Source organism: Nothoprocta perdicaria, unplaced genomic scaffold (assembly GCF_003342845.1).
Source record: "Nothoprocta perdicaria isolate Ctin4 unplaced genomic scaffold, notPer1 scaffold_46, whole genome shotgun sequence".
In the NCBI taxonomy this organism is placed as follows: Eukaryota; Metazoa; Chordata; class Aves; order Tinamiformes; family Tinamidae; genus Nothoprocta; species Nothoprocta perdicaria.
Window position 1 is genome coordinate 2,738,319 of NW_020455710.1, and position 24,571 is coordinate 2,762,889.

The 24,571-nt window shown below is 37.3% G+C and overlaps 1 protein-coding gene across 1 annotated transcript; it reads left to right on the plus strand.

Moving 5' to 3' along the window:
- The first annotated feature begins 3,837 nt into the window (after positions 1–3,837).
- SUZ12 (SUZ12, polycomb repressive complex 2 subunit) lies at positions 3,838–23,749 on the plus strand. The gene is made up of 16 exons (XM_026046886.1): positions 3,838–4,156; positions 6,762–6,808; positions 6,900–6,964; positions 11,180–11,248; positions 13,213–13,262; positions 14,394–14,479; positions 15,765–15,996; positions 16,110–16,212; positions 17,190–17,295; positions 17,837–18,014; positions 18,577–18,668; positions 19,134–19,277; positions 19,987–20,144; positions 20,549–20,747; positions 21,258–21,337; positions 21,642–23,749. Exons 1-16 carry the CDS (start codon positions 3,838–3,840, stop codon positions 21,985–21,987), a joined length of 2,274 nt encoding a protein of 757 aa, XP_025902671.1. The 3' UTR covers positions 21,988–23,749.
- The last annotated feature ends 822 nt before the right edge of the window (positions 23,750–24,571 follow it).

The following is a 24,571-nucleotide window of genomic DNA, read 5'->3' on the forward strand; positions in this document are numbered from 1 at the left end:
ATACATGAATGAGAATCACAAGTGGCTGCTCTGTCAATCTTCCCCACACAGGGCATTCATGGCCATGCATCAGAACACTTGCCCTGCTACGTGAGATCTCCGCTCTTCCCTTTGCCGTGCTTCAGGACAGTTGTTCCCTTACAGTGAAGTTCATTTTCTTAGTTCCCTGCTTGCAAAAAACAAGGCAGCAGCAGATATTAACATGCAGAAAAGCACACTGAAACTGAGAGCTGCCACCTCAAGAGCAATATGATCCTGCCATCCTAAATATACCCAGGCCTCTGCCCATCCACTCTCAACTTCTGCCCAGGAGGCTGTAATGACTCCCTTTCTCAGGCTGCAAAATTATGGAGCCTTTGTTTACAAGGGACTGCAAAAACATAAAGTGTGGATTGACTTCTGCTTTCCAACTACGTAGGAAAGAGCAGATTATCTAATAATTTCCATGACCTGTTGGTGGTGGTTCAAGTCAAAAAGTAATGAAAATGAGAAATGGAAATGGGACCAGCGAGTCAGCTGTGAGCAAGTAGCACATTCCTCTCTCTCTTTCCTCACATGGCCTGCAGAATGAACCAATAAATACTGCAGACGAAATTATCTCCACTCCTAGTAAAGTTAGTTCAATGTAGTAAAAGAAAGAGAAGCCTATTAAATGTATCTGCATGTGGAGCAGGAGTGATACGACTGCAGGACACACCTTCATGTAGGCATGCATATTTGCTTATGTTTGTCTTTGTTCCATAGCATATAATTCAATGGAATTATACTAAAAGAGCTTTCATTTAGTCTGAGCTCCAAATATAATGGGTATTGAATTTTCTCTCAAACGAGGATTTCTCTTTAAATATTTCTATGCTGAGATAGAGTAATTCGGAGAACTGAAAGCTGGGAAGTAGCACAGGCGCACTGCAGGCAACCAAGAAAAACGAAGAAAAAAAAGTCATCAAGTGTTATAAAATATACTGACATTTTTTCATACATATCTAAAGAGGGAAAAAATCACTGCACTTTAGCCTTTCGGGATGACAGGAATGTTGGGTATGTACAGATTGCAGTTAGGCTTGGGAAAAAGAGATTTCGAAGCAGCATATGTTTTCAATCAGCAGGAAACAAATCTGATCTTTTGGATATCAAATGTAAATCCCACTAACAGTATGTGGAAACAAGAATGGATTGGCCATCTTGAGCCATAAAAACTGACATATCATAAAAACACCACTGGCAACTCTTTATGCTTTTGCTACTAGGAATTTGTTCCAATAGCAAACCATGTTTGTTGATGACCATTTTTTGTGCTTATCCAATTGAACTTAGGCTTTTTTTCCCCTTACATTAGATTAGAACATTTCCGTATTTATGGCAAACACACTGCTTGTCACCTTTTATTTCTTTAACTTTATGAGCTGGTATCATTTTTTAATAAGTTACACCATATTTCACTGCAAATCTTTATTGAACTACTTTATTGAGTATCATTTTTGAATCAATGCATCTGTAAAATCAGTAACTATCTATATTAACAGCCAATTCTATGATGTTACAACCAGTAGCAAAAGCTAATTATTCTGAAGAAAGGATAATTCCCTCCAAATTAAACAAACAAACAAACAAACACTTTCCTTAGCATTTCTACCTGTGCCAAATAAACTTACTTCAGTTCTTTGATGCCCTGTGCTCTTTCTGGACATTCACACTGTGAAGTCCCAAATATTTTATGAGTTTTTAAGGCTCTTCCAGCATGCATCCCTATACTCTTAAGCACAAGTAAGTGAACAGCTCAAGGCAGGAGCTCTAAAGGAACGAATGACAAAATGAAGAATCTTTTCACCAATCAAGTAAAACACACGAAAGCTATGGAAGCTGTAGTATTTGGTAGTCTGTCCTATATTTCCAGGGGGTTCATATGCACTTACTTTCTGTTGTGATATTCTACCCCACTAAGGCTAGAGTCTCATCCTTAGTTTCTCCATTCACAAGCAGATCCGACTCCAGTGCCAGAGATTAATTGCCTAATTATCTTTCTTACTCCCTTTTGGAAAGTTGCCCTCTGGCTCCTCCTCTCGGTTTTGAAATTTATAAGGATGAGACATCAGAAGGATCTGTGCCTGTAAACAGAGGGGAGGAATCAGTTAGAGATAGATTTGGGGCTCTAAACAACTTCCAAGAAAAAAATCGCAGCTATGCAACTTTTTAGGAGCCTCTTTCACACATATTGCTATATTTGTTACCTTTTGTCACTTGGCATGGGAAATCACTGACCTCCAGATCAACCTTGGGTCGCTTAAACGTATTCTTTTTTGGCCATGCTGTGGCTGTTTAGTCTACAGATCTTCAGGAAACTGGCAACAGAATTGGCTACCCAGAGCAACAGCCACATCCCTGGAAAAGTCCTCTGGCATTACGAGGACACAAGTTACATGTAAAGTGGCTGTCTCCAGAAATGCACAGTGCATCAAACATTGCCACTGCCGATAAGTAACTAAAGATATGCTCAGCAAAAATAAATGAGTGAAGATATTCAGTGGGAAGATAAGAATCAGGAGAATACAAAGCACACAAAGTTTAGGATAATACGCAGGATGAAGTATAGAAATGTGTGTTTTATAAATCAAAAAATCAACAAACAAAACATAACCAGTAACAATTTATTCCTTTATATATATATATGTGTGTGTGTAATTTTTTCTCTCTTAAAATCCAACACAGTTAATAACAGACAACTGAGACATCAGATTAGAAGTCCTTTCTGTTGATAAACTAAGACAATTTTACAGCTCATCTCAGCTCAATGGGTAATTCTCCTCTTCATACTATCACTTTATTTTTTTTTTAACACTGGGAGTTAGAAGATAGGTGTTACAGTTCAAGCATCAGTTGTAACCAGCGTCAAAATCCAAGGCTGTATTTCTCACACATGTGCTGCTTTTACCCTAGTTTCTCAAAAGATGTCCCACAGAATGGGGAGCTGTCAAAAACTTCCATATTCTAGGGCAACCACACTGCTGGTGGAGGTGACTTTGACCAAATACAGCTGGTTTAAAGCTGAATTGTCCTGCATCTCCTGCACCCCAGACTTGATGGAGGTCCTGCGGGTGCCCAGCGGGCCTGGCAGGGGCACAACCTGGCCGCGTCCTCGCCGAGCAGGAGGGCTCTTGACACCCTCCCTGCGCGGGAACAGGCGAAGACGGGGACATTTTCCCTCAGGCTTCGGGCCGCCCCGCCCCGGCGGCAGAGAAACCCTGAGGAAACCCCAAGGGTCGGGGGGGGGCGAAGCTGCGGCACGACCCAGACCTCATGTCCGACCCACGACGGCCGTTTCTATTCTTTTATTTACTTATTTATTTATCTTTTTTGACCACAAAAACGATTTCCGAGCGCGATGCGGCTGCGGCTCCCCTCAGGCGTCCGCGGGGGCGGGGCCGGACGGCGCGCGGCGCGGGCGGGCGGCCCTACCCATGATGCCCCGCGCCGCGGGGCGAGCGGCCCCTTTCCCGCGAATTCAGTTCAAAGGAGGGGGAGGGGAGAAGCGCCAAGCGCTGAAGCGCACCGACCAACCAAACTCTTCCAGAACCATCCGTGCGTCACGCTGGGGCGGGGCCGCCGGCGGCCAATGCGGCGCTGCGGCGCCATCTCCGCCGCCAATGGGCGTGCGGCGGAGGCGGGCGCGTCGCCGTCGTCGGGTTCGGCTGGCCGCGGCGCTGAGGAGAGCGGAGCGGAGGAGACTTAGAGGAGTTGGAGCGCGGCGCGTCCCCTCCCCCTCCTCGCCCACCCGCCCCGGCCGCCCCCTTCCTCCCCGCTCGGTCTCCGTCCCGCCGCGGCCCCCCTCCGGGCCCGGCCATGGCTCCGCAGAAGCACGGAGGCGGCGCGGGGCCCAGCTCGGGCTCCGCCGGCGGCGCCGCCGGAGGAGGAGGAGGAGGAGGCGGCGGAGGTGGAGGCGGCGGCGGCGGGTTCGGGGGCTCGGCGGCGGCGGCGGCGCCGGGCGGTAAATCGGGCGGCGCGGCGGGAGGCGGCGGCGGTGGCGGAGGAAGCGGCTACTCGGGCGGCTCCTCGGCCTCCTCGGCGGCGGCGGCGGCAGCGGCGGCGCTCCCCCCCGTGAAGAAGCCGAAGATGGAGCAGATCCAGGCCGACCACGAGCTCTTTCTTCAGGCCTTCGAGAGTGAGTGCGCGGCCGGCGGCGGGGGAAGCGCCGGCCCGGCCCGGCCGGGGCCGCCGCAGAAAGGGCGGGAGGCGCCGCAGGGGAGGGCCGCGCAGCGCGGGGGCTTCCGGGGGTAAACACGGCCCGGGCGCGGGCGGAAGCGGGGCCGGGGGCCCCCGGGGCGGGCGCCTCCCGCCGGCCCCTGAACTTGGCCGCGGGCTCCCTCCCCTCCCCGCATCCCCTCCCGCCTCGCGCCGCTCCCCGCCCGCCGCCTCCCCGGGGCCCCCTCGGGGCACGGGTGCGACGAGCGCTGGGCTGGACCCGCTCCCTCTTTGTCTGCTCCGCTTGTGCCCCTCGCTGGGGTCTCGCCTCGGCACCGGCCCACGCGTCGCCCCGTGGCACTTGCAGCCCCCGGGAGGATCCCCCGTCCCGGGCGCTCCGCAAAGTTGTTTGCGGAAATCTGGCTCCAAAGCGCTGAGTGGTGATAAAGTCCCCTTGTCCCAGGCGGCCCCCGAGCAAAGGACAGGTCTGCGGGGAATCTCAAAAGCCCTGTTAAAAAGACGGCTAAATGTATGGTCCAGGTGTGGCACTGGTGCTGTCACCGCCGCACCCGTGTGCTGTGGGCAGAGACAGCATCGATAACGTGCTGGAGTTTTGGGTGCTGTGTCAGGTCTTTAATGACGCCGACTTTTTTTTTTTTTTTTTTTGACTCTTAGTCATGTTAACAGAGTGATGTGATCAATAAATGCCCTCCTGCAAATAGATCAAGGGATAAACGGGACCATTAAGAGCTTTACTCGGTGCTGTAGTGTGGGGTGTCGGAGATGCGGTGTAGGGGGGAGTCTCTCCCCCATCTCAAGATGGGGAAAAAGTTGGGGTGAAAATTCATCCCTGCGAGCTCACGTTGGAGTCCGGAGATGTGAGCAAATGGCAATGAGTAAATGCGGGGTTAAGAAATCTTAGCACATGTAAAATTGAATCACATTCTTCTTGAGTGGTTTTGTCCCTTTTCAAGGTCATACAGTAGGGGAAAAAAAGATTAAAAATGTATTTTTTTAACTGAGTAATATGGGCATGTGAAGGTCTGTCGGCAAGTAAAAATGTATTGTAGAATTTTTCTGCTCAGGGAAGCTGAAGTGCAAAGCAGAAGTGCACTGTCTTTAAATTACATATTGCATGCTTAAGAGCATATTTAATGCTTTCTTATATTTCTAAGTTATCAGTATGCCATGATTTTTGCAGACTGAAATACCTGAAGTGTTGCTTTACAAGTTCACATCTTAGTATTTTCAAAGTTTTCTTCCTTGATTTCAAATGTACAAATTGTATTATTGTAATTCTTAATTTGTGTTAAGCAGAATTTTATTGTTTTCAACACTGTTTAATGACTAAGATCATTTACCATCTCCTTCTCTTGAAAAAGACAGCACCTCTCTACCAATACATTTTTAAGTGTAGAAATAAGACTGAATTCTTTACAAGGGATGAAGGAGTTTAAAATGCAGTCCTTGTTCATTTCTGATTTCAGGATTCCACAAATAACAATATAATTTCCAGTAATTTAAAATAAATGTTTTACAGAAATATAAAAATAAACTGTTTCTAACAAAATAACTAGTTGATTAGTTTCTCTTTGGGGAAGAGGAGACAGTGCTGACAGCCTCAATAGGGGAACTCAGCATTCTCTGTGCTTGGTCTCCTGCTCTTCCTTGGTGTCTTTTATCAAGCTTTTCCCAAGCTGACATTGTCTAATTAAGAAGACTCTTAGTTTAAGAATAGTGTGTTTTTATTCAGATTAAAGTTTTTGGTGGATAGAAACCAATCTAGAGCTAAACTTTTTTTATACTGATTTCACTTAATTTAAAACTAAATGGAAGGTTCTTTTTTTTTTTCTGTGGTCAAATCTTGCTTTTCTTTTTTGAACTTCGTGCTGTACCTGTTTCAAATGATGCTGTTCTTTCATGTTAGTATTGATCACAGATCTATCATCTTCCAACGAACTGTTTGCTATTTCGAACAATAGTTACTTTACCAGAATAAATGGATCCTATTAATGTAAAATGTTCTAGGTAATAACTTTCCTAGCTTAAAATGATCATCTGTAATGTGCCATAGGTAATTGACACACCCTGGTGTATCTTGTGCTTGTCGATGACCTTGGTATTTTCTAGAAGCATAAAACAATCATATACAAAATTGACTATATAAATTTGGTATACTATTTTGGTATCATATCTGACACATTGTTCCTTATTTAGGGGAAGAAAGCTTATCTGTTCAACAATAAATTGTAGTGTGTTCAGCTTTTTTCTGCCTTTTTTTATGACTTTAAGGCTCAGAGGAATCTCTTATTCGATGGAAAACAAGAGCAGTCATAGCTGTCTGAGTTGTGATGCTGATTTATGGTAGCTTAAACAAGAAGTTGCTTCATGTTATACAGTAGGTGGAGTAACCTTTGACTTGTTAACTGACGCTTGCTTACACTTCATGATGTTTCATTTAAGCTGCGACTTCAGTAGTTATTGAAGAAAAAATAACATGTTAAATTGCATACTTTTTCATCGTTCTAAAACTGTTTATCTATAGGTGTAAGGTATGTTAGGTAACATATATTTCTTTTTCTCAGAACCAACACAGATATATAGATTTCTACGTACCCGGAATCTCATAGCAGTAAGTAATTGGTCTTTATCATGCTTTTACTTTAGGCTCGTAGGAAACTTTAAAGCATATTAACTTTTTTTTATTATTTCTCTTTCTGCAGCCAATATTTTTGCACAGAACTCTCACTTACATGTCCCATAGAAACTCCCGAACAAATATCAAAAGGTAAAATTACTTTTTTGAAAAGTAATTCTAAAATAATAGCTAAGTAGTAGAAGTCCAGAAAATAGTGGAGTGGCCTGCTCTTTGCTTTGAACTGGATACATCTGAGAAATAGGCTTCAGTTTTGATGTTGCAAAGCAGTCATCCAACTCCTCTGAGGGTGCTATGACTGCATGTTAATTGAGTATAAAATACATAAATACTGTGGGTTGAAAAGTGCTTGATACAACTGTAGGGGACTATTAGTTGCGGTGGGGCTGAAATGCTTAATCATGAATGTTTAAGGAAAAGCAATAAAAATTGAGTATCCAGGCAATTAAAATTTTAAACTTATTTATATGAAAGGAAGATAACTTTTGGATTATTTGTTGAGCAATAACTTGTGAACTTCTGTTTAAATCAAATAGGCTCCATTTGGTGTTCTTGCATCTCTTGCTTAATATTTAGAGTACTATTCTTGCCATTTTGGAATAAGGTGTTGTTAGTTGTAAATGTTACTGCCACCTTAGTCTTAAAATTGTACAAGAAATACTTTGTTTCTTGATGTGTCTTGAATGTATCCTAACTTTTGACTAGATTTTTTTTAACTTGCAGTTGCTGCCTATTTTCTTCTTACAACATTATCTGAAGTGAATTTTGTATTTATTTTAAAGCAGGGTAGAGTCTGATTTTAAGAACTAATGTTTAGGACTTTTTTTTTTTTTAAATCACCTAGGTGTATGGAATAATATATATGTATTTTTCAAATTGTGCAACAAGAGTAGGTTCCTGCTTATTATTTGCACTAAATTACAGTTGGATGATATGCATATGTTCTGAGTATTGTTCTGTTTCTTTGAATGTCTCCTGTAGTTGCTGTGGGAAACAACTGGTACTTTGCATGTACATTGTGTTGTCCACTGTTCCAAATTCCTGTTCCTCAGCTGCCCAAGTAATGCTTAGTATCTCTTTGCAACATATTGATTTTTTACTAATGTCCATAATTCTCTGGTTTAGAATGATGGTTTTATTTTAGACAGTGTTTTGATCCATAACGGACAGATTAATGTTCGTTTCACTCACTAGTTTTCAGAAAATATTGGCTTATTGAAATCAATTTGGTAATTAGATGTAGGAAGAATGAAGTAAAGCATACTGTCTTTATAAAAACAGAGTAATGCAGCAGAAGCAAGCTAGTTTAGTTTCCTGAGTGTTTCCTGTGGGGTGGAGAAAAAGAAAAGGGGGGAAAAAAAAGAGACAAATCAGTAGTCTGTGTGTTCTTATGTGCCCCACCACCAGCCAAATCTTTCCATACTCTTATGTTAATCTTATGGCCTTCTTTCTCAGCAGTCCAGTTAAATTGATGAAAGCTGTGACTTAGGGATAGTTTTATTTGGATCTAGTAATGACACTGATTGAAGGTCTCGTGGCAAAACAATTCTAGTTTAATTTCTACGGAAGGTTAGTGAGATTGTTGCCAGCAGGTCTATACTGACAAACTCTTTCTAAAGTGCACAAGGCTGTATTTGCCTTTCAATATTGCCATTCATTAAGTAGAAGTAGTTAACATATGGTCCTGTCATTTTGGTGAACAAGAGGCTTTAAAAGAGGGGGAAAAAAAAACACAAATTGGTGTTAGAAATCTTGCTGAGGTTTATATTTGGAAAACTTGAGAAGAGTAAAAATGTTAGCGATGTTTTATTTTCAAATGAGTATATCTTGAAAATGCATCCTTACTATACATATATAGACAGTTACAGTATGTGGATATTATTTGTTTTCCCTCTTTAGACTTTTAAATTTTGCCCTTTTTAAATTGTTGTTCATTGTGTTGACTGCCATTTAAGTTAACAGTCTTGTATGTAAAACAAAAAAAAATTTCCAAGCTTGATACAACTTAACTATTACATGTAGTGTATTATGGTTCCACATCTTTTAACTCTGCTGTAGTTTGGAAAAATTGACAGACAAATTTATCACTTGGAGGTGATAAAATTGGAATTTAACAAGAAAGTATCCATTGATGTTAGTCTATATGTTTTATATGGAGAATATTTGTAATGACCAAGTTGTTTAAAATATAGAGAAATATTAATATGTAATAAGTTAATGGACATGTGTCAACTTGGGCTAATAGTCCAATCTGATACTGTTTTTTTAAGTATTGCAAATTTTTTTTGAGTGATATGCTTTGCTAAAGTGATTCCAATGAGAATCGATAATGATGGAGTTGAGAACAGATAATAACCCTGTTTACAAAACTGCCCATGAAGAGTTCAAATAAAGGAATATATATATATATGTATATTTAATTATTGGCAGAGTGGCATGCTATGATATGACTTTCAATACTGTGTTAGTTATTACTGTGCTTGACTGGAATAAGAGTGGGTGGAGAACGGAATGCAAGATGAATACTCGTAGCACCAGTAAATGCTGTTTTAAAATCTTAGGTACTAAGGATGATTAAGTTCTATTTGACTGGCTTGGGAATATGATGACATACAAATACTAATTTAGTTTAAAGGAATTTCCCTATTTATTGTTTTCCTTATAAATTTAAACAAATGCAACACATGTGATTTACTGTTTTTTGTTTATATTTGTTCCAAAAGATTTTTAGGAGGGCTTTTTCTTGTCTTGGCATTTGGAAAGGTTGAATCATTGTTCTTGTGGTATCAGTATTACTCACAGATGCTAAATACAAGCCATCTCAGATATTAGTATACCTTATCAAAGATCATTAAACTGTTCCCTATTTGGAAACTGTCTACAAACCATCTTTCAAGCTTATGTTCAAGGTCATTGCAGAATTTTTCTCTAAAACTGTGTTTTAAGCAATTCTCTAGTCTGAACCCAGTTTTCTAGTCTAGCTCCAGTTAGTGACTTGGTTGGATCCCCCAGTAGCCTTGCAAAGATCGGGGTGCTGCTTGCTGTTCTGTAGAGCTGTAGCTAATTTTGATGAGCTTAAGCAAGGTGCATGTCAAAACTACTTTTTCTTTTTAACCTTAGAATCCATGACTTTCAACAAATTCTGTAATTTTTAACATGCCTTGCTGTAAAGCTGAGCAATGTGGAGTTCATTTTTATAATCTCTTTTTTTTTTTGTGGAGATGAGTCAGTTCATGAATCTGCCATCTATATTGAGCTTTCGGCTAAGCACAGCTTTGGGTCAGCAATTGCTTCCTTCACAAAATGTAGTTGCTCTTCTTGTTACCTGCCTACAACCCTCTACTTGTGCTTCTTGCTCAGTGCTACTGCTTGGCCATTGGTGAATTGTAGTTAAATTATTTGGCTGTATTAGATGCTGAATGTAAACAATGCATGAGGTCGCAGCCTGAGTTCCCTTAGGAGATTTATGGATGCAGACAGTGTACCTCTTGTTTTTGTGAGAAATACAGTATTTGGCAACAGCCTGTGTGCTCTCATTATTATTACATTTCTTCAGAGAATAAGATATGAAGCAAGAATGTTGCGCTCTCTAGCTTATGCTTTTGGGCAGGGGAAAGAGGGGGAATGCATTTAGGGCCAAATATTAATTTTCCTTTAAATAGAAATTGAAAACTGTTCTGGAAACTACTGAATATCATCTGTTTGTGAGTGAACTTTATTTAGCAGTGTATGTTTAATCATATTGGGCTTATGTAATAGAAGAGGCTGAATGTATGAGCATGGACATACTGTTATTGATGGATTTATTGAGAGAAATTATAGGAAATGATTATTCTCTACTACATTACAGTCATGATTTTCCCCCTCAGTGTTTTACGTGAATGCGTTTAGCGAGTGACTTCTAAGTACATGGTTATTTGTTTTGTGTCCATTTAATGTAACTTTGTGGAGAAAGAAGCCTTTTCCAATAATCGGAGAGCTAAATTGTACCTGTGTAGTTGTCATAAGTGCCACTAAAATCTCTGAGCAAAACTGAAATGCTAGATATGTTTATAGCAATTTGAATGTGATGCTGTTAAATGGCACTTCTTAAACAGAAGGATTTCTTCTGAAAGTTCTAATTCTAATAAGGGTATTTTGACACTGTTTGAAAAGCTGCATTGTAGTTGCATTTCTATGACACAGTTGCACTACTGACCCTTCAAAAAGGTATAAAAAGGATCCTTTGTGGCTCGAAGTCTAAGACTGTATGTAGACAGTTATAGGTAGAAAATCAAGTGAATCAAATTTGGACTGAATCAATTTTCTTATTATGTGAAGCTATTCTTTCTGCTCTTTTTCTCACAGGAAAACATTCAAAGTAGATGACATGTTATCAAAAGTAGAGAAAATGAAAGGAGAACAAGAATCTCACAGGTATTATTCTGCATATATATGTATGTATGAAAGAGCATAGGTGAATGTTGAATCAACAGGAACGTGAGAAAAAGGCAAAGTTCTGTCTTTTGAAGAGTTGCTTACAGAACTTTATCTATGCGAGCTAATCACTTAAACTTGAAGAAAAGCAATGATGGGATACATTTTTTGAATTTTTGTACTTAAAACTTGTGTGGAATTGTTATTTTGGAAAAAAATGCTTATTCTCTAAATGCTAAATTTTAAATTATAATTACAGATGAACCAATTGGTTTCTTCATCAAAGTTTTTTTCCTCACTAATTTACTTTCCTAAATCGTATAACACACAGTGTGGGAAAAAGCTGGTATTTTTACTGGGTCTTCCCATTCCGCTTCAAAAAAAAGTATTTGGGATGTAAACTCTTGCTGAGTTTGCAGTATTGTATTTGGCAAGAGTCAAAGCTCAACTGGAATGTGAAATTGCCTGTAATCCATTTCACTTCATTTTCATCCTACTCTGTGCTTGTAATAATAGGAAAAAAAAAAGATATAAGAAATACTCAAGTGAGGTGAGATGCATCTTATTGATGTTATGTGCAGAGGACTGCTATTTTTATTTCCCCCTTTCTTTGGGGGGTATAATAATTTCAAATTTAAATGAATCTAAGACAGCTATTTGCATAGTGCTGGCAAATAGATGAATTAAGGTAGAAAAAAGCCCTATAAATTTTCAAATATTGTTATTTGTAGTCTTAAAAATAAAAGTAGTATCAAATTACCTCTCCTTAGGCATATATGCGTTGAGGTTTTTTGCATGGAGTTTTTTTGTCTCATGGAATTGGAAGAAAGATCAATCAAATACTTTGATTGTACTATGGTGATCAAAGGCTATAAATGAACCAAGGTTCGTAAGTTGATAAAATGATTGTTGATGGGTCAATAGACAGCTTGGTGTCTATTAAAAAAAAAAAAAAAAAATCAGATGTGTGAATTAAAGTAAAAGAATATAGTTATTATTGTAAACACTTGAGAAATGTGAACATCAATCCTGCTATCAAGCATTTTCATAGCCTTAGCAACTGTAAGTGTGTATAGTAATTTCAGTGTAGTTATTTTTTTTGTTCCACTATTTTTTTCCATAATAATCATAGAATTTAAGAGTTCTAGTACTTAAATTTTGATGGATTGTTCTCACAGCATTTTATGGCTATTGTAAATTCATAAGTTAATTTGATTTGGTATTAAATCTCTAATCATTAACAACATTCAATACCATACAAGTAAGTTGATAAGTGACTTAGCATGTGATCTGTTACAAATATTTGAGTAACTAAAATGCATTCTATATTTAACGAATTGAATTAAAATATGTTTATAGGGAAGAGAATAATCAAAGCTAGAAACTTCAGGACTCTGAAACTAGTAGGTAACTAGGTAACTTTAGTATTTTGATTGCATACGTTAAGGTTGATATGGACTAGATGTGACTAGTAAATGATTTTTAAGGCCGTCTTATCACTGTAGAGATTCTGCTTACTGCACTTCAAATACTTGGACTAAGACTTCAATGCCAAGTTCATGCTTTAGTCTGAAATACTGGAAAACTTCATCAAAATGTCTCTGATCCTGATGCCTGTCCAGGAAATATTTGCCTGTCCATTGAGGCAAGATACCCTGTGCACGCTTCAGATAGTGTGCTTCTACTGTTGTGCAAAAACCTCTACTTTTTTTTCTGTCTCAAGTCATGGATAAGAGAAAAAGAATCATCTGATTTGTAAGGAAAAGACCCATCTATGACTGTGTCTGTTGCAATCTTATGGCTGCTGTATCTTGACTGTTTCCAAACAGTTAGAGGATGGGCTTCCTCACTGTGGTTCTTCCTTTCATTGTAGATCTGTCCTGAAAATTAGGACATAGCATGTCTGCTGTGAAGAGCAAAATACTTGCTTATTCTAATACATAATTTCTTTTTTTTCTGTTTAGTTTGTCTGCTCATTTGCAACTCACGTTTACTGGTTTCTTCCATAAAAATGGTACGTTTGCAAAATTCATTCATCATATTGCTTTATAGAGCACTTTTGAAATTAGTAGAGGTTGTGAGGGGAATATTTAACTAGTCTGTTATAAACTCTGCTCTCTAGATGCATTTTTTTATGCTCCATTGTCCATTAATTATAGTACTTCAAATTTTACTATCAACAGCTGAAACTTCTGTAGCTTTGCACTGTACAAATTTCAGATATGCTTTAGCACATTTGTAATGTTCAGCAAATAAGCCTTCCAGGACTTAGTCAAAACACAGTGATTTTGACCTAGAAATAAGACAAAGTCCATGACAGGTTTTATAAAAGTGGTTTGTATTAGTGCATTTTAGTATATGTAACAATGACTTGCAGTTCGAGTGTGTCTTTATGCATGACATTCAGCATTACCTCTTAGAATCTCAATACTGGACTATCAAGTCGAGAATGTAGGGCTCTATTCCTTTAATTAAAGCAGCAAATACCTTTATGCTGTGCAGCCATGAGTAAATTTACTTTTTACTTCCCTGAAAACAAACTTAGCTGTTTATTTAAATAAATTGGAGTTTCTCATCTTTCAGTTAAAAATATCCTGAATGAAGTCTTAAGTCTTTGGATTTAAAAAGCACTTGAAGTCATGTAACAGATTCTGTGCTCTGATCTGGAAGCTGTCATGTTCCCTGAAAGTATTTTGTGCTTAACTAGATCTGTTCAGTAAGAAGTATAAAAGTTACAGTTGTAGATGTCCACATTTTAGGATGATTGCTGTATTGAACTCTAGTTTTGTTCTGAGAAAGTTCTTCATAGTTCTTGGTTGAAATTTCAGAAGTATAAGGATCTTTAAAATACTGCTGGTCTCACTGATACTCATCTTGTTTCTGTTCTTAGGAATTTCATATTATATGTTGCCCATAGTGCTTTAGCTGGGAAAACTGCAAGAGATATAAGGGCATCTTGGGTAGCTGCTGCTAAGAATAGAGAAGCTTAGAAAAAAGGTGTCAAAAAAGTGTATGCTGATGCGTATTAAATATATTTTCAAAATTTGTGTCTGAACGTGAATACAGTTAAAGTTATTTCAGATGGATTTACAGCATTGCCTAGACTTTTATCTTTTTGGAAATTATATATTTTTTTTCTGTTTAGATAAGCCATTGCAAAACTCAGAGAATGAACAAAATTCTGTAACCTTGGAAGTACTGCTTGTGAAAGTTTGCCACAAGAAGCGAAAGGTAAAGTGATTTTGCAAATTACTAATACGTACATTAAAGCAAAAATTCTACTTGATTCTGGAACATCTATTTAATATTCGCCTAGTAGAAACTAGCAGTGAGATGATGCTGAAAGACTAATTTAGCCCTGAAATTTATTTACATTTAAACAGTGCAGGTTGTTTTCTATTGAGTAGCTAAGGGATTCTTCGAAAATATGTATTAGTCTTGCTTACCTGAGAATTAACTGGAATGTTTTTTACAAAAATATTCAACTCTAATTAAATTTTACTTTCTTTTAAGTCATACCCATTGCAAATTTCAGTCAACTGTTTTCACTCCGTTTTTTATATCCTATTATTAAGCCAAAACATTATTTATAATTAATCTGTTAATCCTGTTTTAATGTCTAAAGGCTTAAGTAGGCACACACAAATTCAGATAATAGTCTGTCTTTTTAGATTTTCGAAGTAAAAAGGAAAATAGTCATTGTTTTGAGTTCCCCAGTCACTAGAATGTTCTTTTTTCTTTTTTTCTGTACCTATGTTTTCATTCTGATCATCTCAGTTATTGCAGTTTTTAGATATTATTACTCAAACTTTTTTTTTTTCTTTAAGCATCTTTGAATTTGCTTGCAACTTTAGCCATGTTTGTTTCACACCGGTGGGGAAAATTATCCTCGCTGGTGAGGAAAAATAGAAGATTCAGTAATGCAGGTTGTAATTTTATGGAGCAGAGGGAAAAAAAAAAGATTTACATTCACAATTTCATATATTTTTTTCACGGCAAGCTGTTGTGATGTGATTTTTTTTTTAAGAGTTAATGTTTCTAGTGAATCTAGTGAATTTTGTTTTGTCTTGCTGTGGTATGGACAAATATGATAAAAGCAGGAGCTGCTCATGGTTATTTTAAATGTGTTTTGCTGCAAATTTCATACTTAGCCTTTAATGCCTTATTTTTCCAATATTACACAGTGTTCCATGATCTATTTGAAAGATACTGTATATAATAGATACTAGGTAAGTGGTTCTCTATCTCTCAGAAAGCTCGTAAGAGCACTTTGTAATATTGGATGGAGAAGATAGGAAACCCTTGGAATATATAACAAAAACGTTTGATTTCTGTTGGTAAACAGAATTAAGTTAGCATTAGTGACTTTCCAAATGTCATTAAAAAAAAATCTGTTAGAAGGCTTATTTTCAAAAAGAGCAACAAGTGCAGTTAATAAATTATAGACATTAAGTGTTATATTTATATATTTTGTATTCTAAAAAAACTAAGCTATAGCTCTTTTATTTTTCTGCAGGATGTCAGTTGTCCGATAAGACAGGTTCCTACAGGTAAAAAGCAGGTGCCTTTAAACCCAGACCTCAGCCAAATAAAACCAGGCAACTTCCCATCACTTGCAGTTTCCAGCAATGAATTTGAACCAAGCAACAGCCATATGGTGAAGTCTTACTCGTTGTTATTCAGAGTAACTCGCCCAGGAAGGAGAGAATTTAATGGACTGATCAATGGTGAAACTAATGAAAATATTGGTAACTTCAATCTTTAAACATGGTTTTACCTTGTAGTCTTATATACATTTGTCTTAATCTGCACTGCATTTGAATTTGTCTATATAATAGAATGCAATATTTGTTATATACAGATGTCAATGAGGAACTTCCAGCTAGAAGAAAAAGAAACTCTTCAAATCGTGAAGATGGGGAGAAGACGTTTGTAGCACAAATGACTGTATTTGATAAAAACAGGTAATATTATCCAAAATAAACAGTATTTCTTTTAATTCGTAGGAATCTGTTTAGTATTAAACTTAATACTAACAACCTAAAGTATGACTGCTACTTACATTTTTATTTGATAGCATAATATAATGCTAGTTATTTCAATAAAACAAAACATGTTATATAACAATGTTTAAACAAACAAAATCATAAGCTTACTCTGTCAAGTAGTTTAAGTGTGTTTTTAAATATTTTTATATTTGTTACCTCAACATTAGTTAATGTACCAAGAAGATGGGATAGGGGCAACTTGCGTGTAGCTGTAGCTTAGAGCAATCCTGATAATGCAGAAGATAAGTAGCAAAGTAGCACACCATTTCCTGGTAAGGGGATATGGTATTGTTTGTCCTGGGAGAGATGATAGCAATAACAACCAAAATCTTGGTACTTAATGATGAGAAACAGTCTGTTTGTCCTTCTTAGAAGGAAGTGCAGCATATGAATGTAAGTGTTCTCTGTAGGAAATCTGAAACACAGGTAGAGGGTAGATATCTAGATCAGTTCTTTGATAACAAAAAATATAGATTCAGGAAAAAGCTGTTTAAAATAGCCCGATAGCAAGGTTCTGACAAAGTGCTTATTTATCCAAATAGACTTTTAGAAATGTTTTATTTAGAGTAGGGCTTTTAAGGAAAGATTTTATATATTCACTTCAAGATTTCCCTTAATAGAAATAATTGTTAAGATTGGCTTACTTTTGGATTTATTTGGGTGAGGATTTGAATTAAAGTTTGTCAATAAAACCTTTTTCTTTATGAATGGTGTTTATCTAGAGACTTTAGCTCAGTTACCAAATAAATTTACCTGAAAAACTGTATTTAATTTTATGAAAGTTCATGTGAAATATTTTGTAGAAATACTGAAATATAGCCTGCATTTTAATAGGCAAACAATAAAAATAAAAATGAGCTTCTTTACTCATAATACCTGCTTTGTGTTGACAGACGCTTGCAGCTTCTAGATGGGGAATATGAAGTGGCCATGCAGGAAATGGAAGAGTGTCCCATTAGCAAGAAGAGAGCAACATGGGAAACTATACTTGATGGAAAGGTAAGGACTGCTTTATTAGCTGAAGGACTTGTCTTCACTTAAAATAGTCTCAATTAAGGTGGAATATAAATTCAAAATGCAGCAGCTGTTCCTTTGAAAATGGATTAAACAAGAAATGCTACTATTCTTTCAAAACATGTTTTGGTTTTAGCTCTTGTTTAGTAAAGCTTTGACCCCATCAGACTGTTATTCAAGGAAATGTTAAAAGCTACTCTAGGTATTGCAGTTGTTGCTGTTAATACCTTCTGAATTTCTCTTTCAGAAAATAAATCAAAATTATAGCAAATACCTGCCAGACAAAAAGCAACAAATTCTAGAAGCAGAAATTATAGGGGAATCCAAGACTTGGTCAGTAATGTACAGGAAGTCATATAGCTTTTTTATGTGTGTGTATGTCTGTATCTCAGTGTAGATATTGAAAACACAAGCTTTCTTAATCTAGGTGATTAAAATATGTCCATTCCCTTTTTGTGAATATTTTTGCATGATGTTCTTTTGTACACAGGAAGGTGTGAATACTACCGTGTCTATTTTTTTCCAGAGGTTGCCTCCATTTGAAACATTTTCTCAGGGACCTACACTTCAGTTTACTCTTCGCTGGACAGGAGATACAAATGATAAATCTACGGCTCCTATAGCTAAGCCTCTAGCAACACGAAATTCTGAAAGCCTCCCTCAAGAAAATAAACCCAATTCTGTTAAACCTACTCAAACTATAGGTAAGCAGGCTTCATTGAATACTGAATAGTAATCTGCTTGGCTCTTCCGTGCCATAAGATCCCTGATGTACCAGTGCAACAACTTCAGGTAGTCTTAAACATGGAAAAAATAAAAATGAATGGGCTTCATGTATTCCATAATTTACTTTCTAAAAGGTAAGCTTAAAAGCTGAAAAGAGTTATGGCATTAAAGTTATGACAATATTGAAGTCGATATCTGTATACTCTGCTTTCAGCTACAGCTAAAGAACTACCCACCAATTAAATGGATGAGAGAAAATGTTGCCTTTTACCTAATCACTTTTTAAGTTCTGAAGGGTTCTTCAAAACCAGGGATCCATCTAGTTACCCCTAAATTTTGAAGGAAGTGGAACATCAAGCCTTCTTGCTGATAGGAAGAGCTGCCTGAGCCATAGTCCATTAGTGTAGCCCATTCCCTCCAGAATGAGGATGTCCTTCATAGAATTCCTGTAGTATGATAAGAAACACAGTGTGCTTTTTTTTTAACATCATACTAAGCAGAAACGAGTGTGTGTGTCTATGTTGTTTTCTTTTGTTTTAGCTGTGAAAGAATCCTTGCCAACAGATCTTCAAACAAGAAGAGAGAGAGATGTTTTAAATGAACCTCGACAAAAATTGCGAATATTTTACCAGGTATTGAAAATAACTGTTGGTGGGGTGAGAAGTTGTAAGTAAACGTTGCATGGAGGTAAAATGTTCTCATCTCTTCTAAGATGGGTGCAAGTTTCTTTTTGTCCATAGAATTGTCTTGTATTCTCAGAGAATGCCTTAAGGGGTGGCAGATTCACATAATAAGAGCAGTTCCACATATTTCTTACAGGAAGTATTTTAGAAAATTAATCTTCCTGGGGCTATGTCTGACACATCTTTTGAAATACAAAAGACATATCCAATTAGACACCTGGAGGGAGGCAGGTAATTTTCTTGTGGGGAAAAAATTCTTGAAATACCATTGTTTCAGAACACTGAGCTGATCTAATGTTCCTAAGAACTTATGGTAGAGGTTTCTTGAAGTTGTATCCAACTTGGTTTTATGAGTGAAAGTTTAATGAGTTAGATGTATTTAATGGTAATTTTTTTTTTATTTGTTTGCATCAGTTTCTTTATAACAACAATACAAGACAACAGACTGAAGCTCGAGATGATTTACATTGCCCATGGTGCACACTGAACTGTCGTAAACTGTATAGTTTACTCAAACATCTGAAACTCTGTCACAGCAGGTTTATCTTTAATTATGTTGTAAGTGATCTTATTGTTCATTAGCATGAAACATAATAAAATCTGTAGTAGAAACTATGTAATGTATTGACTTCATTACTAGTCTATTAAATCTTTGGGCTATATCTACAAACTGGTTAAATGCAACTTACTTTGAATTCAGTTAGATGAATGTTTGTACACTATGTGTGTAATTAAAATTTGTAGGCTTTTTTTAATAGTTCTTTCACCACCCCAGCCCCTGGACAATGAATTCTGATTATAGCTGATACTTTGATATTAATTATTCTTTTTATGTGATGTAGCAAGTAATGTAATTTATACTTGTTTGGAAGTCTTCAGAGGTTTTAGGAAGCCAGTATATGTAACTTAGTTATGCTGATAAGGTCCTCCTAACAATCTGAATGAAATTCCTTTCTATTTGTTTGAGAATAATTGCTTCTACCCTGCTTGGAAGATTTTTCTTTACTCCTTCCAGTTTCCAAGCTGTTTGCCATCTTCTGCTAGTACTGTATTTTAATTAATAATTACTTTTGAGTCATCATCTTGAGTAGTGTAATTGGCTTCTAGAGGCTAAAAATGATTTGAGTGTTGTAAAAGGGATCTAGAGTTGTGTGAAATAATTGATAGAGTGGTATTTTAGGTACTTGGAACTTAAAAGGTTACTTATTTAAACTTTCTGAAATAGTCTTTACTTTTTCCTAAATATATTTACAATTATCTGTTCCAGTATCATCCAAAAGGTGCTAGAATAGATGTATCTATCAATGAGTGTTATGATGGCTCCTATGCAGGAAATCCTCAGGATATTCATCGCCAACCTGGATTTGCCTTCAGTCGCAACGGACCAGTCAAAAGAACTCCTATCACACACATACTTGTATGCAGGTAGGTATAATTAAAAGAAAGTCTGTGTATGCTTGTGTGATAGGGGCCAAATAAACTGGGGATCTGTTAAGTTGTAGCTGTGTGTAAGCAGTGTTGAATTTCACTGTCATTAAAATGCAGCTGTTCCTCATTAAATAAAGTGGTGGTGAGGAATGATTTCTTCACCTGTGCTTTTTCTATAGCTGTTGAATTTATTCATGAGGTACCTTTGTGACTGCTTTATCCTACAACTTCTGTTACCCAAAAGATATAGTGGTGTTGTTCTTATGGGCTGTTTCACTGATGATAAATTTTTTTCAACTTTTTTTAATTAGAGCCTATTGCTGCTACTACTACTACTCCTAGCAAGAGTTAGTATTTGCGTATTTGATGACTGAAACTAGTTACTTTTTCCTTTCTGCTAGGCCAAAACGTACGAAAGCAAGTATGTCAGAATTTCTTGAATCTGAAGATGGAGAAGTGGAACAGCAAAGGACATACAGCAGTGGACACAATCGGTTATATTTTCACAGTGATACATGTTTACCTCTCCGTCCACAAGAAATGGAAGTAGACAGTGAGGATGAGAAAGACCCTGAATGGCTCCGGGAGAAGACCATTACTGTAATTATTCAACTTACACAAGATAGTTTTAAAATGGGTTTTAGTTTTTAAAATATGATCTGCAGTTGCTGTGGGGAAAAATAGGGTGTATGTGCTTTCACTTTGAGAATAAGTAGAGTCTTTTGTGAAGCTGAGCCACTAACATCTAGAGTGTTTCATATAAATTCATGGAATCAAAGTGTATGCTTCAAGTATGTCTCTAGTTGTAAATTTAACTCAGTCCTCATAGTTTTTTTCATCACTGTGGTGGTTCCTCATTAGAAGAGGAGATGCTAATGTCACAGGAATATAGTGTATGTGTATAATGTGGAAAATATTTGGTCATCACAGATCTCTACATGATCTGACTTTGTTCGGACCCTTTTGACTGCAGTACCTTAATCTTCAGAAGCAGTGATTTCTGTGTAGAGTGCATGAGCAGAAAAGAAGTGTGTTTTCACTACTTGTCACTGGATGTGAAATTCTGATGTTTCTCCCTTCTCTCCTGTGCTCCAATTGTTTCCCCTCCAGCAAATTGAAGAATTTTCTGATGTTAACGAAGGAGAGAAAGAAGTAATGAAATTATGGAATCTGCACGTTATGAAGCACGGGTATGTTGTTATAAACTTAGCTTTGGTACAAATGGTATAGATTTGGGTGACTGTACTGCAAATTGCCAAGCACCTAATTCTTGTTGTGTGGGAAAGGTTCATAATGCATGATTTGGTTACATGCTTTTTATTTGTTAATTTTAAAAAAATCTTGCACGTAGCTCTATGTCTTTGAAAACAAAAACACTGCAGATATTGACACTACATGATAGACAATTTCTGCAATTATATTGATAAACGGTGTTGTAGGGTGTCTTCTATTCCTAGTGTTTAATTCGCTAACGATGGATTTTTGATTTGACAGGTTTATTGCTGACAATCAAATGAATCATGCCTGTATGCTGTTTGTTGAAAACTATGGACAGAAAATAATTAAGAAGAACTTATGTCGAAACTTTATGCTACATCTGGTCAGCATGCATGACTTTAACCTCATCAGCATAATGTCAATAGACAAGGCTGTGGCCAGGCTTCGGGAGATGCAGCAGAAGTTAGAAAAAGGAGAATCGACTTCCCCAACAGATGAGGAATCTTCGGAAGAACAAAGTGGGACGACAAATGGATTCAGTGAAAATAACATGAGAGAGAGAATTTTGGAAATGGATAGCATCTCAGGTGTCACAAAACAGAGCAAGAAACAGAAGCTCTGAAGTCAAAACGGAAACGCCATTCAACGGACAAACATTGAAGTGACATTCTAGGGTGCATGAGCTCTATAAAGAATTACACACAATGCAGAGATTCCAAACAGGCACTGCTGGATGGAAATAAATGATTTCAGCAAGGATATTGTTTTAACAGGGTTTCTATTCAGTTAATTATGCAAGTACTACATGTATATCAGTTTTGGTGATGTAACGACAATATTCTAAGAGTTTGAGCATGAAGAGCAATATGAAAATCTTTTTGTAATTTTAGTAATTAGTGTCTTAAGAACTTTATGGAATTTACATAATTTAAGTATATGTAAAACAATTTTTATATTAAGATTTTTGCATCTGTATCTGGCTGTTTTTTCCTACCATGAAGTTGTGGAATATCGGGGAAAAGGGGTTGGGATACAGTTTATGCCTTTCTTATTTAGAAATTCTCCAGTTAGCTTTTTGTGAAAATAACGTCTCACTATTTAAAATTTAACCTTGATCCTTGTATTTGAAATCATTTATCAATTTGATCGTAAATTACAAATTAAATTTTTGTTTTACACTAAAATTATGAAATTTCGCAAACTTAGCACTTCCTTTGTCTTGTGCCTGTTTGGAAAGATCTTGGCTTTTCATGTTACAGACACAGTGAAGTACCACCTTGGCTTTTTTGAGGTTACCAGCAGTTTGGTTTTCGTGGATAATTCTGATGTATCGATCACCCAGTGTACCATTTTAAACTTGAACATTAACTCCTTTATATTTTGAATGCCCATCTACACAGCTTCACAAACTATTCGATGCAAGGCCCTTCTGCCGGGGCCGCGCATCGCCGTGTGCCATGCTAAAGCCGAGAGTCCATCGCCAGCACGTAGGCATTTCGTCGATTAACTTCCTTTGAAGTTCATGCCTGCTGTTTCGCCTGAGCACAGACTGCAAGTCCAGGCCGTGGGTTTAGCTTTGGCTTTTGAGATGCCACTCTTGAGGGAAAAATGCACTGTAAAATTGGACCAGAAAATGTGTTGCACTTCTTATGCAAGTATTCTGTGATGTATTGTATTCAATACAGATACTAAGATGCTGACTAAACTATATTTGAGCAGTTTTGCACTGCTGTTAACACATTTTATGCATACGTTTACAGATTTTTTCCAATGGAAAGTGGTTTCACTACTGGTACAGTATCAGCACCGAAGGGTTTATTCCAGCAAGCACTGTGGTTGAGTGACATCACCTCAATTTTTTATTATCCTTAAGATATTGCATTTTTCATATTCTTTATTTATAAAGGAACAATGCTGCTGTAAATACAGGTATTTTTAATTTTTTATTTCATTCCATCACCATGAGATGCAGTTCCCTATTTGTTTAAGGGGTATATAAGCTTTCTAATGGTGTCTTCAGAAATTTATAAAATGTAAATACTGATTTTGATGGTCCTTAAAATGTGTTTAACTGTGAGACTATTTAACTAATGGTGTGGATGTGATTTGTCATCCAGTATTAAGTTCTTAGTCACTGATTTTGTGTACAAAAATAGGAAAGAGGGAAACTGCAGCTTTCGTTACAAACTTCTTGAATTTGCCAGCTCTGAGTTTTAGCAAACTCTAATTATGCCTCTGGATAGTACATCGAGCATTTCTCTCTGGCTTTAATTTGCTAAAGCTGTGCACATATGTAAAAAAATAGATTATTTTAGGGGAGATGTAGTTCTAGAATTATTGCTTATGTCATTTCTTAAGCAGTTATGCTCTTAATGCTTAAAAGAAGGCTAGCATTGTTTGCACAAAAAGTTGGTGATCCTCCAAAAAAAATAGTAATGAAATTACTTCTGTCCAGTAAACTTTGTATGTCATGTCAATTTATAATAAAAGCTGAAAAAATCCCTTTGTTTTCTATTTATAAAGATGCCTTTTCTATATGTACCTTTGAGAGATTTTGAAGATATCATGTAAGCTGGTTAAAAAGCATTTGAATGGTACAGTAGATGTAAAAAACAAAACAAAACAAGTTCAGTTGTTTAAATGAACCATTGTTTTTACATTAAATGTTTTATTTGAAATTGGCTTTTGTACATAAAGTTCAGTAATATAAAATCTGCCATGATGGTTGTCCAGTCATTTTTTTTTGTGCATGTAGAAAGGCCACAAGCAGCATCTAGGGTAAGCGTGTTCTTCTGCTTATTAAAATATACCTTAACGTGCTTCCTTTGCCAGATTGTTACAAATGTGGCTAGGAACCCAGGCCTTTGGGTCTACATAAATTGCCAAGTCCATGGCTAGATTATGGAAATTGTATTTTTCCTTTCTTGGGGGTGGAACTGAATGTGTGATATCCAAGTTATGTGCATTGATGTTTAGTTAATGGTTAATGTTTCAAGTAGCTTTTACAGGTTGTATCTGTGCTTTATCTGGAGCAGAGTTTAAAATGGGAATCCGTGCTTTTCTAAGATTGCAAAGGAAGATGGTCCAGGTAATACGGACTGAGAAGAATTGTGCTGCTCCTCAGAGTGCTGGCTGGTGAATAGCAGACATTGAAACTTGTTCCCAGTTAAATGTAATTCAGATTCTGTCGTAGAGGATATGACAGG

What these genes read in the sequence shown, in the direction of transcription:
- SUZ12 (XM_026046886.1), top strand. Translation starts at nt 3,838, where the DNA reads ATGGCTCCGCAGAAGCACGGAGGCGGCGCGGGGCCCAGCTCGGGCTCC. An exon ending in TGGTTTCTTCCATAAAAATG is followed by an intron (nt 13,263 to 14,393) that starts GTACGTTTGCAA and finishes TTTTCTGTTTAG; the next exon opens with ATAAGCCATTGCAAAACTCA. An exon ending in ACACACATACTTGTATGCAG is followed by an intron (nt 20,145 to 20,548) that starts GTAGGTATAATT and finishes CCTTTCTGCTAG; the next exon opens with GCCAAAACGTACGAAAGCAA.